Here is a 13,027-nt window from a genome sequence, read left to right on the forward strand (position 1 = left end):
GGGCAATTCACTTAACTTTTCTAGGGTTCAATATCCTTATCTACAAAAAAATAAAAATAATACCTGCCACGCCTGCCCTAGGAAATCGATAGAACTATTGTGAGATCAAACACCATGATGTCCAAGATCATGCCGGTAAACTGTAAAAGGCAGTGAAGATTTTTGAGCTTTGGGCCCGGCAGCTGAACCAAGCTGTCTGAAGCAGAGAACTGGAGGTGTGGCTACCGCAGGGCAGGATGGTGAGCTCGAGTCCTCTGGCTGGCACGGGGCCCTCCCCAGGGGCATGTTGGCCGAATAGACATACGAGACTAAGTGTTCCAGCTTCCAGAAGGGCAACCAGACCTTTGGAAAGAGACACGAAGGATCTGAAGCCTCTTCAGCCCTCTTCAGCCCTCTGCAGCTGAGTGACCTTGCACAAGTCACATAACGTCTCACTGGGATGACACTACTTCATGGGCATGTTGAGAAGATTCAAGTTCATGGTGGGTATAAAACAGCTACCAGGGGCCTGGCACCTGGCAGGCACTCCAGAAATGTTACATTGTGCCTTCTGGCTTTAGTCAGCATTCCCCTGCTCTAACCCAGAGGCAATGCTGCCCCTTTTGAAATCAAACGTTCTGGGCAACCTTTGAGTTTATGTAGGGGAATTGAGGCTGGACTGAGACTCCCCATCCACACCCAGTATCCCCAGGGTCCTGCCCTCCTGTCCCACCTGGCCAAGCCCCCCGCCCACCTGATGATGCCGCTGTGATGGAAGCACTCTCGGATTCCCAACTCCACCGCCAGGTGGGCCACCGACCAGCTGGGGTGGTTGCGGATGAGGTCGGTCAGCTGCTGCAGGACCTCAACATGCAGGATGAGGTTGGAGCTCTCGTAGAAGGGCGGCAACTGGGAAGAAAACTGCTGGAAGTTCACCAGGGCATCAGCCTCTGTCTCCAGCTGGAAGAGCCTGAGGAGCCAGGGCAGAGGAGGAAGACACAGAAGTGAGCCGGGAGGGACCCTTGGGCCGCGCCCTTGATGGAATCTGAAGACTTGGGTCCCTGCAAACAGGTGCTTGCCTGCTTCCTGCTGTGGACTGACCTGCTCCAGCTGGACTTCCTTCCCCCATCACACACACCTAAATGGAGTTGGGGCTTTCTTTTTATTTGAAAAGATTTCCTTTCCTTTCTTTCTTTTTTAAAAAATATCATCACGTATATTTCCACAAGCATTGTTGCAAATCCATGGTCCAGCATGAAAGCAAAACTCCCCAGGCACATGAAGAGATAAGAAAACATGAAAGATGGGACTTCCTTGGTGGTCCAGTGGTTAAGAATCTACCTTCCAATGCAGGGGACACAGGTTCTATCACTGCTCAAGGAACTAAGATCCCACATGCCGCAGGGCAACTAAGCCCACGTACTGCAACTACTGAGCCTGCACGCCACAACTAGACAGCTTGTGTGCTGGAACTACTGAGACCCCGCACTCTGGAGACTGCACACCACAACTAGAGAGGAGCCAGCGTGCCACAACTAGAGAGAAGCCTGCACACCACAACGAAGAGCCCGTGAGCTGCGACAGAAGATCACACATGCCGCAACTAAGACCCAGTGCAGCCAAAAATAAATAAATAAATGTTTAAAAAAAAGAAAATATGAAAGAAAACCAACAGAGACAATATACAAGAGAAACAGATCTATAACTGGGGGTCTACGAATACTGAAGTTACCTGACACAGACTTTAAAATAACTATGACAATATTAGGATAAAATAGAAGATTTACAATTTTGGCAAAACATTTTAAACTATTAAAAAAAAAGAACCAAGTGGATATTGCAGAATTTAAAGATACAACTGCCAAAATTAAGAGCTCAGTGTTTAGGTATAATGGCAGATTGGACAACGCTGAATAGAAAATTAGTGAAAAGGAAGACGGGTAAGAAAAAAGTAAACAGAATAAAGCATGGAGAGACAAAAGCTTGGAAAATACAGGAAACTAAATAAAAGACATAGAATACATAATGAAAAGATGTAACATACATATAAGTGGAGATACAAAAACAGAATAGAAAAAGAATTGTACAGAAGCCATATTTGAAGAGTTAATGACTATGAACTTTCCAAAATTGATGGAAAACATTATTCCATTAACTTAAAATATTCTATAAATATAAATATTCTATAAATTTATTCTATAAATGCTCCACCAAATCCACACTTACTTTCCTCCCACTGAGCCACCGAGAAGTGGGAATTTATGTGTCTTTACCCTTTAACCTGGCTTTGTAACTGCTTTACCAAAAGAATATGGCAGGAGTGATGCCATCCTAGTTTCTAGAGCAAGGATTTAAGAGACTGGAAGCCTCTATCTCTTTTTTCTTGGGACCCGGCCATCATACCACAGGGAAGCTGAAGCACCATGGAGATGACTCCTGGCCCTGGACCCTTAACCCTGGATGAACTCCCAACCAACAGCCAGCATCAACTTGCCAGTTGTGAGTCATCTTAGAAGTGGATCGTGCAGTCAAGCCACCCCAGCTAATACTATGTAGAATCAAACTGAGCCTTTCCCACTAAGCTCTGCTCAAATTGCAGATTTGTGGGCTAAATAATTGATATTGTTTTAAGCCACTAAATTTTGGGAGAGTTTGTTGCATAGCAATAACTGAGAATGACACATATTGGTCAACATATTGTAACGTAGCAATAACTAACACCACATGTACCATGTAACAACCGCTGAAAACAAAATGCAAAGAGAAAACATTAAAAATAGCAAGAGAGGGCTTCCCTGGTGGCGCAGTGGTTGAGAGTCCGCCTGCCGATGCAGGGGACACGGGTTCGTGCCCCAGTCTGGGAAGATCCCACATGCCGCAGATTGGCTAGGCCCGTGAGCCACGGCCGCTGAGCCTGTGCATCCGGAGCCTGTGCTCAGCAATGGGAGAGGCCACAACAGTGAGAGGCCTGCGTACTGCAAAAAAAAAAAAAAAAAAAAATAGCAAAGAGAAAAAAGTTTTCAGAGGGCAACCATCAGACTCAACAATGAAGCTCAACAATGGAAGCCAGAGATAATGAGATGACATCCTTAAAGGGCTAAAAGAAAATAAATGTCACTGAGAAATCTACACCCAGAAAAAAAAAAAAAAAAAAAAAAAACTTCAAGTATGGCGTTGAAATTAAAATATTTCACTAGTCAAACAAACAAATGCACCAGAGACAGACTGACTGACTGTGACATTAGCAGACCCAAATAAAAGGAAATACAAAAGGATTTTCTTCTGGTAGAAGAAATTTGATCCTAGATGGATGGTCAAAGATGCAGGAAAAAAATTAAGCACCATGAAAATGGTAAATATGTGAGTGAATCTAAATAAATATTGACAGTATAATGTCTTGTTGGGTTTAAAATTAAAATATTAATAAAAAAGAATACATGGCATAGAAGTCTGGAGTGGGATAAATGGAGTTAAAGGGTTCTAAGACCCTTGTATTGTTCTGGAAGAGGCCAAAGTACCAATTATACTTCAGTAAGGCCAAGAATGTGTGTTACAATCTCTAGGGTTCTATCAAGAACTGTGAAGGGTACCATACGACCCAGCAATCCCACTACTGGGCATATACCCTGAGAAAACCATAATTCAAAAAGAGTCATGTACCAAAATGTTCATTGCAGCTCTATTTACAATAGCCAGGACATGGAAGCAACCGAAGTGTCCATCAACAGATGAATGGATAAAGAAGATGTGGCACATATATACAATGGAATATTACTCGCCATAAAAAGAAACGAAATTGAGTTATTTGTAGTAAGGTGGATGGACCTAGAGTCTGTCATACAGAGTGAAGTAAGTCAGAAAAAGAAAAACAAATACCGTATGCTAACACATACATATGGAATCTAAGAAAAAAAAAATGGTCGTGAAGAACCTAGGGGCAAAACGGGAATAAAGACACAGACCTACTAGAGAATGGACTCGAGGATATGGGGAGGGGGAAGGGTAAGCTGGGATGAAGTGAGAGAGTGGCATGGACATATATACACTACCAAACGTAAAATAGATAGCTAGTGGGAAGCAGCCACATAGCACAGGGAGATCAGCTCGGTGCTTTGTGACCACCTAGAGGGGTGGGATAGGGAGGGTGGGAGGGAGGGAGACGCAAGAGGGAAGAGATATGGGCACATATGTGTATGTATAACTATGTTATAGATATGGGAACATAGCTCCCATATGGGAACATATGTATATGTATAACTGATTCACTTTGTTATTCACCATTGAAAAGCAATTATACTCCAATAAAGATGTTAAATAAATAAATAAATAAAAGAACTGTGAAGGGTTTCAGATTTTACCCTACTTGCAAACTAACAAGTTAGCCTGACACAGTTTCATGGATGCTGGCAGAAGACACAAGGTTCCTGGATGAAAGACAAAGGGCAATTTATTACTCACAGCAATAGCATTTGTGCCAGAGTATCAGCATTTGTGCCTATTCCCTGGGATCCATTTCCCAGAGGGTGACATGAAGAGGGTCAGGTGACACCTGCTCATGTTGCATTAGAAGACAGAAACCCTGAGTGTAGGGAACTTGAATCTGTTATAATCATCAGTGAGAAAATCTGTCTAAGCTTTGCTCTGGAGGAAAATATTATCTTTATTATATAGAAGAGTAAGCAAACCTACCCTTTGCTCGAGAGAAAGACCCTACCTCTATCTTCCAAGGCTGTTCACAATACAAACATCCTTGTAAAGACAGTATGGAACAAAAGTAGTCAGAGTCTCTGCTTGTAAGATGTACAGAAACACAAGAGACCCAAGGAGAACTACCTCTCAAAAGCTATCATTAAAAGATAATAATAGAGTATACATTTCCAAGCTAATAGAGATGGAAAAATGGAATAATAAGAAAACATTCAATTCATGAATTGCAAAAGCATTATGCCAAGGGAAAAAACTCTGATTCATAAGACTACATGCTGTATGATTAAAAGATAAAACTATAGGGATAGAAAGTAGGTCAGTATTGGGGCTTCCTTGGTGGCAAAGTGGTTGGGAATCCACCTGCCAATGCAGGGGACACGGGTTCAAGCCCTGGTCTGGGAAGATCCCACATGTCGTGAAGCAATTAAGCCCGTGCGCCACAACTACTGAGCCTGTGCTGTGGAGCCCATGAGCCACAACTACTGAGGCCCACGTGCCTAGAGCCTGTGCTCCACAAGAAGAGAAGCCACCACAATGAGAAACCCACGCATCGCAACTAAGAGTAGCACCCACTCGCCACAACTAGAGAAGGCCTGCACGCAGCAATGAAGACACAACAGAGCCAAAAATAAAAATAAATAAAATAAATAAATTTATTTTTTAAAAAAAGTAGATCAGTGTTTTCTAAGGGCTGTGGTGGGTGCAGAGGCATTACTACAAAGGAGCATGGAGGAAATTTAAGGGATAACAAAAAAGTTGTGCATCTGGATTGTGGTGATGGTTACATGAGTGTGTACCTTTATCAAAATCCATTGAATGATACACTTAAAATTGGTAAATTTTATTTTTTGTAAATTGCATCTCAATAAAGCTAAAACAAAACAAAACAAAAACCAAAAAATAAAAAGAAGACAAGAAAGAAAGGAATAAAGAAAAGAAAATAGGTGGAAGAATAACAAAAAAAAAGCAAACAGTAAGACGGCAGATTTAAACCCAAATATATCAGAATTACATTAAGTATAAATAGACTAAATGTTCCAAATAAATATAAGAAATAACAGACTGGATAACAGGGAAAAGAAAAGACAACTACATATTCTTTACAAGATTAAAATTATAAGGAAATATATAAATACTAACCAAGAGAAACCTGGTGAAGCTGTATTAATTTTAGAAAAAGTAAAGCTTAAGGTAAAAAGCATTGCTGGACACAAAGAGGGACAATTCATAATGATAACAGTTTCAATTCACTAGGAAAATATGATAATTATGTATCTAATAATAAAGCTCCAAAATAAAGTCAAACTTGACAGAATTAAGAGAACTAGACAAATCCACAGTCACACTGATAGATTTTAACATACTCTACTAGTTTCTTACACAACAAGCAGACCAAAAAAAAAAAAACCAAAAATCCCTATTGGATATAGAACAATTAATAAACTTGACCTAACAGACATATATAAAGCACTATTCCCATCAAGTACAGAATACACATTCTTCTGAAACACACACACAAAATTATAAATATTGGACCCATGCTGGGCCATAAAGCAAATCTAAACAAATTTCAAAGACCTGAAAATATTTAGACTATGTTCTCCAACCATGATGCAATTAAGCTAGAAATTGATAACAAAAAGATAACGAAAAATTTCCCGTATGTTTACAAATTAACCAAGATACATACAAATTATCTATGGTTCAAACAAGAAGTCATGGTAAAATTTAGGAACTATCTTGACTCGATGACAATGCAAATATTACATATCAAATTTGTGAGACGAACTTCCACTTCTGGCTATGACAGAGGAGTTTGTACCAGACCAGCCTTCCTGGTGAAAACAAATATAAAGGCAGGATTAAATTCAAACAAATATTTGAAGGTTCTGGAGAGAACCAAACGCAGGCAAGGCATAGTGGGCCCGGATTTTAGAGAAAAGGGAAGCACACTGAGGTATGCCCCACGTTTTTACTCAGGGAACTGAGGTAAGCCCCACGTTTTTATTCAGTTTAAAAAAAAAAGAATAAAGGTAAAATATAGTCATTTTTAGAGATAGAAAAACAGAGAATTCACTGTCAGCAGACTTGCACTAAGAGAATTAAGCAGAAAGAAAACTATCTCAGATGGAAGCAACATAATGCAGGAAAGAATAAAGAACACTGGAAAAGGTATTATGTGGGCAAATCTAAATTGACTGTGTTTTGGGATTGTTTTTTTGGCCGTGCCACACGGCTTGTGGGATCTTAGTTCCCTGACCAGGGATTGAACCTGGGCCCTCAGCAGTGAAAGCATGGAGTCCTATCCAGTGGATGGCCAGGGAATTCCCAGAATTGACTGTTTCTAAGAACAATAAAAATGTTTGGGGGTATATAGATAGAAATATTTACATATATATTTAATTAAAATGAAAATACATCACAAAAAGTTGATGAGATGGATAAATGGAATTGAAATATTCAAAGGTTTCTGCATTGCCAGGGAAGTGTCAAAGTACCAATTTAAGGTAGACTATGGGACTTCCTTGGTGGTCCAGGGCTAAGACTCTGCGTTCCCAATGCAGGGGGCCTGGGTTCCATCCCTGGTCAGGGAACTAGATCCCACATGCTGCAACTAAGAGTTCACATGCTGCAGCTAAAGATCCCTCGTGCCGCAACTAAAAAAAAAAAAAAAAAAAGATCCCACACGTGGCAACGAAGATCCCACATGCTGCAACCAAGACCCAAAGCAGTCAAATAAATAAATAGATAAAATAAATATATTTTTTTAAAAGGTAGACTGTAATAAGTCAAGGATGCATTTTGCAATTTTTAACTACTTAAACATTAGTAAAACAGCTAATGGACAGGGGAAATGACATTAGCATACATACAGCAGCATTTGGCTTAAACGCAGTCAAAAGTTGGTTCTTTGAAAAGACTTTAAAAAATCAATAAACCCCTAACAAAGCTCAATGAGAAATACAGAAAACCCGAAGTACCGTCTTTTCAGATTCTTCAGATGTTAAAAAGGAAAAAAGAGGACATTATGAACAACTTTATGCCAACGAATTTGACATTTCTTGAAAACACAACATACCAAAACTGATACAAGAAGGAGAAAATCTGGTAGTCCTGTATCTGTTAAAGAATTGAATACATATTGAAAAGCTTCACACAAAGGAAACTCCAGGCTCAGATGGCTTCACCCATGAATTCTTCCAGACATTTAAGAAAGTAGTAATATCAATCTTAAACAATTTTCAGAAAATAGGAGAAGGATTACTTCTCAACATTTTTTATGCAGCCAGCTAAAGCTGACACCAAAACCTGCTAAGAATGTTTTCTAAAAAGAAAATTACAGGATAATATCTCTCATAAACATAGTGCTGAAAATCCTAAACAAATATTTGATTTAATCTAGCAATGTACAAAAGGGATGCTACATCATGACAAGGAGAGATTTATTCCCAGAATATATGGCTGCATTAACGTTTCAAAACCAACCAATCACCCAAATCAATGTATAATTCACCACACTGACAAAATAAAGGAGAAACTAACGAGCTAATAAATGCAAATCTCAATTGTTTCAGTATGAGCATCTGATAATATACAACACCCATTCATGAATTTTTAAAAAAGAAAGCTCTTAGAAAACTGAGAATAAAAAGGAATATCCTTAATGCAACAGAGGGTATCTGCAAAAAACTTAGAACAAACATCATGCTTAATGGTATGATGTTGAAGCTTTCCCTTTTGAGACAGGAATGAGATAAGGATGCTTGCTTCACCATTTTACTCGTCATTCTTACCAGTGTAGTACGGCAAGAAAAATAAATTAAAAGTATAAGGGTTGGAAAGGAAGAAGCAAAAACTGTCATTATGCTCATGATGATATGATTATGTTCTCAGAAGATCCAAAAAGTCCTATAGATAAATTATTAGAACTAATAAATGAGTTTAGCAAGGTTGCTGAACACAAGGTGAATATACAAAAGATCAACTGCCTGGCTATATACAACAACAAACAGGTAGAAAATTAAATTTTAATAAATATCATTTATTATAACATCAAAACATGTCAAATACTAGGAATAAATCTAACAAAATATGTCCAAAACGAATGTGCAGAAAACTACAAAGAACTATTGTGAGAAATTAAAGAAAACCTAAATAAATGGGAGGGTATTTCAGGTTTATAGTCTGGAAGACTAGACAATATTAAGTTGTCATTTCTTACTGAACTGATCCATAGAGTCAGTGCAATACCAATCTTAAATCTCAAGAGCAGAGGCTTTGTTTCTTTCTTTCTTTGCTTGTTTGTTTTGTGGGTGGAACTTCTTTGTCCCATAAAAATGCAAAGAGTTGAGAATAGCCAAAATAATCTTGAAGACAAGGAAGTGAGAACTTGTTCTACCAGATATCAAGATTCATTATGAAGTTACAAGACAGCATTGTATTGGTGCAAGAAAAGAAAAATAGAACAGTGACTAGAAACGAATCCATTCCTACAGGGAGGGACGCCTGGATTTATGTCCAATGGCATTATAGAGCAGTGGAAAAGAACAGTTTGTGACAAAAGGTCCTGGGAGGGCTTCCCTGGTGGCGCAGTGGTTGAGAGTCCGCCTGCCGATGTAGGGGACACGGGTTTGTACCCCGGTCTGGTAAGATACCACATGCCGCGGAGCGGCTGGGCCCGTGAGCCATGGCCATTGAGCCTGTGCGTCCGGGGCCTGTGCTCCGCAACGGGAGAGGCCGCAACAGTGAGAGGCCCACATACCGCAAAAAAATAAAATAAAATAAAAGGTCCTGGGAAAACTGAATCTCCAGCTGAAAAACAAGAAAAAGAAATTTGAGTCCTATTTCACACCATACATTTAAAAAAAAAAAAATTCCAGGTAGATTATCAACCTAGTTGTAAAAGCAAAACAATAAAGCTTCTAGAAGATAATATAGAAAAATATCCGACTTCCCTGGTGGCACAGTGGTTAAGAATCCGCCTGCTAATGCAGGGGACACGGATTCGAGCCCTGGTCCGGGAAGATCCCACATGCTGCATGCAACTAAGCCTGTGTGCCACAACTACTGAGCCTGCACTCTAGAGTCCGTGAGCCACAACTACTGAGCCCGTGCGCCTAGAGCCTGTGCTCCACAACAAGAGAAGCCACCGCAACAAGAAGCCTGCGCACCGCAAGGAAGAGTAGCCCCCGCTCGCTGCAACTAGAGAAAGCCCACGCACAGCAACAAAGACCCAACGCAGCCAAATAAATAAATAAGTAAGTAAGTAAATAAAAAGATACATGCACCCCAATGTTCATGGCAACATTATTTACAATTGCTAAGATATGGAAGCAACCTAAGCGTCCATCAACAGATGAATGGATGAAGAAGATGTGGTACATTCCATACAATGGAATACTGACTCAGATCCAGGCCCTGTCCTTCCAGAGCTCTATGGTCTGGTGGGGGAGACAGATGTGCAAACAGACATGTGGCAATCTGTGGCAAGAGGGGCGGACAAAGGTACAGACACTGCTGAGGGAGAACAGAGGGGTGAGCACAGGCTCACAGAGCAGGGACACATGAGTCACAGGCCAAGGTTGCGGGAAGAGCATTCTTAGCAGACGGAAAAACAAGGGCAAACAAAACGTGTAAAGAGTGAAGGTCTGTCCGGGGAACATGAGTCTGACACAAGCCCATGTACCCCACATTTACCCCACTGAATGCTGGGTCCTGATCCACCTTTTCTGGCTACTGCCTGAGCCCTTGGAGGGCAGAGACCTGCCGCTGGTGGAGATGGGCTGTGGGCTGGATAAACAGTGAACGGGCAAACCTTAGGGTGTGTGTCCAGGCAAAGTCCCAGCACAGAGGGCCTCAAAAGTCAGTCCCCTGGGCTTCCCTGGTGGCGCAGAGGTTGAGAGTCCGCCTGCCGATGCAGGGTACACGGGTTCGTGCCCCGGTCTGGGAGGATCCAACATGCCGCGGAGCGGCTGGGCCCGTGAGCCATGGCCGCTGAGCCTGCACGTCCGGAGCCTGTGCTCCACAACAGGAGAGGCCACAACAGTGAGAGGCCCGCGTACCGCAAAAAAAAAAAAGTCCCCTTTCGAGAAGCAAAGATCACGTGTCACACACGCTTTGATCATTCCTCCCAGGATTTCTGGGACGTGCAGCCCTGCTTCTGCTGAGATACCAGCGAGGGGCTGGCGGGGTTCGTCAAACAGCATATGTCACAAATCAATGTCAGCAGTAAATGGTTAACTCGTACCAGGAAGAGAGGTATGGACGTTATCACAATGTACACGGCGGTGCTACAAGTGACCACCATGGGGCTCACCCCAGAAGAGCCAGGCGCCTGGACCATATGTCAGGCTGGGGGCCCAGGATGGGCCCAGCTCATCACACTGCAAAGCGGCCTGCCTGGAGGAAAAGGAAGAGGTGGGTTCTGGAGCCGGGATGTCTGTACCCCAGCTCTGCTATGAGTGGCTTTGTGACCTCAGGCAAGTTACTTAACTTCTTTGAGCTTTGTTTCCTCCTCTGTAAGAAGGGGTCAATAATAGCCCTACCTCTGGGGACTGTGGTGAGGACAGAGGGAGCTAACAGTTAGACCAGCGCCTCACATGCACTAATATAACGTGATACTAGCATTGCTGCCGTCTGTATCAGCCAGCATCCAACTCTCCACCCATAGGGGTGTCGTGGGACTCCCAGGCCTTAGGGAATAAAACCTGAGGATTCGGAAGACCCTGATCCCCTCCCCCAACCTGAAGCTCTGCAGTTACAGAACAATAGGAGCACCTCTACCTGGAGGCTGGAAGCAGGACCCTGACACCTCCGTCCAACACACTTAAGTACTTTGGGGACAAAGCCCTCCAGGCAAGCAAAGGAGGAGACTTAAAAGACAGAAGCTCGGCCCCCTGAAGAGGAAGTCCAATACACCAAGCCTTCTCTCCACAAAGCTCAGGGTATTCGGAGCAGTGGGGGACCCCCCACGATGACTACCCCCAGTGAAAAGCCCAGGGCTCTGGCACAGTGCCCCCATCCCCCCAACAGCCCTCACTGCCAGCGACTCCCAGGTCTTGGCATCACCATTTCTGCAGCTCTTCGGAACCTCCGCTCCAGCCTCCCACCCTCCAACCTCCATCCCTGCCTCCCAGCTCACTCCCTGGACGACAGGACAGCCAGGTGGGTGAACGAATGAAGCAGGACCATCAGCACTAGCCCAACTCAGCCCCAGTCTGTCAAGCTCCCCTGGACCCTGCATTTGGGGCCCTTGGTCACTCCTCTCCCCTTTTTCCAACCGGCCCTGCAGCTACTCAGTTCCCTCAGCCCTGTCCTGGATTCCTACACGTTCCTCTAGCCCACAGAGGGGGGCCCAGCATGCCCTGAGAAGAGCAGCTGTCCACCCCTTCCAGGCTCCCCTGAACAAACCTCGGCCAACCAGCCCCTACAAGGACAGTCACGCCTTAAGGACCCAGGGCTACAGGTGATCCCTGGGCCTTCCCCGATTTGACCTTCTCGGATTCCCCATCCTTCCTCCCTCCCTCCCTCCATCTGTATGGGTCAAGCCTCGAGGCAGGCAACAGTCCTCCAGCCCCAGCCCCTGCTGCCGGGACCCTGATGGGCCGGAAGGTGTCGAGTCCAGGAAGCCCCTCCCTCCGTTTTAACAGCAGCCCCACCCACAACAGACCCCTCAGATGTCAACCTGAAGAAGCTGCTCTCGGCCAAGGGACCTCCAGGCTGAGACCTGGGAGGAGTCAAAGGAGAGAAGTGTGTGTGGGGCACTGGACCATCACCCACCGGAATCCACTCTGGGGGTTCCTGGGGTTGACCAGGATGCAGTCCCACGTGCGACTGGGAGCGTTCTGGAACAGAATCAGCTGCCTTTCTTCCTGGACCCGGCTGCTCGAGCTGTAGTCCGCCACGGCCACCTCCTTCACCCGGAATGGGTTGGAGAACAAGTTGGTGACGCTGCTGAGGGTGCTGACCAGGCGGCCAAAGAACTGCATCCTCCGTGGGGCTGGCGGGGAGGGCCCGCCACCTTCCCCCTCAGTCTGGAAGAAAACGGGGTCTCTGGTCAGCTGGGCTCGGTCTCCCATGCCCACCTCACCACGCATGGGGGTTTCCTGCATGGGCACCCAGGTGGCTCCCCATCAGCGCTGCTCCCCGGATTCTGGGCCCGGAGGGACCTGGAAAGGAGGGGAAAGAAAGAGAAACAGCACTGAGTGGGAGGGAAGAAGGGTTGACGAGAAGTTCCAGGGCTGCCACTGTGCACAGGTGACCAGCACTGTCCTGCCCCCTGACCCAGTTTCCCCAAAAGAGACTCAGTTTTCTCATCTGCAGCGTGGGGCTGTTGTGATCA

General features: G+C 44.1%; 1 protein-coding gene across 3 annotated transcripts in view; it reads right to left on the bottom strand.

Annotated features, from left to right (window-relative positions):
• PLA2G6 (phospholipase A2 group VI) overlaps positions 1-12,689 on the bottom strand; it is a gene marked incomplete at its 5' end in the record, with an annotated part of 44,807 nt that extends 32,118 nt beyond the window's left edge. For 2 of the 3 annotated variants that reach the window (XM_079715158.1, XM_079715157.1), the window contains 2 exons: positions 734-949; positions 12,466-12,674. In XM_079715158.1, the coding sequence (XP_079571284.1) occupies positions 734-949; positions 12,466-12,674 (425 nt within the window). Of the gene's footprint in view, positions 1-733; positions 950-12,465 lie in introns of all 3 variants that reach the window. The other variant, XM_079715156.1, reaches the window with a different exon arrangement.
• Positions 12,690-13,027: the final 338 nt, after the last annotated feature.

Source organism: Hyperoodon ampullatus (genome assembly GCF_949752795.1).
Source record: "Hyperoodon ampullatus genome assembly, chromosome: 11".
NCBI classification, from domain to species: domain Eukaryota; kingdom Metazoa; phylum Chordata; class Mammalia; order Artiodactyla; family Ziphiidae; genus Hyperoodon; species Hyperoodon ampullatus.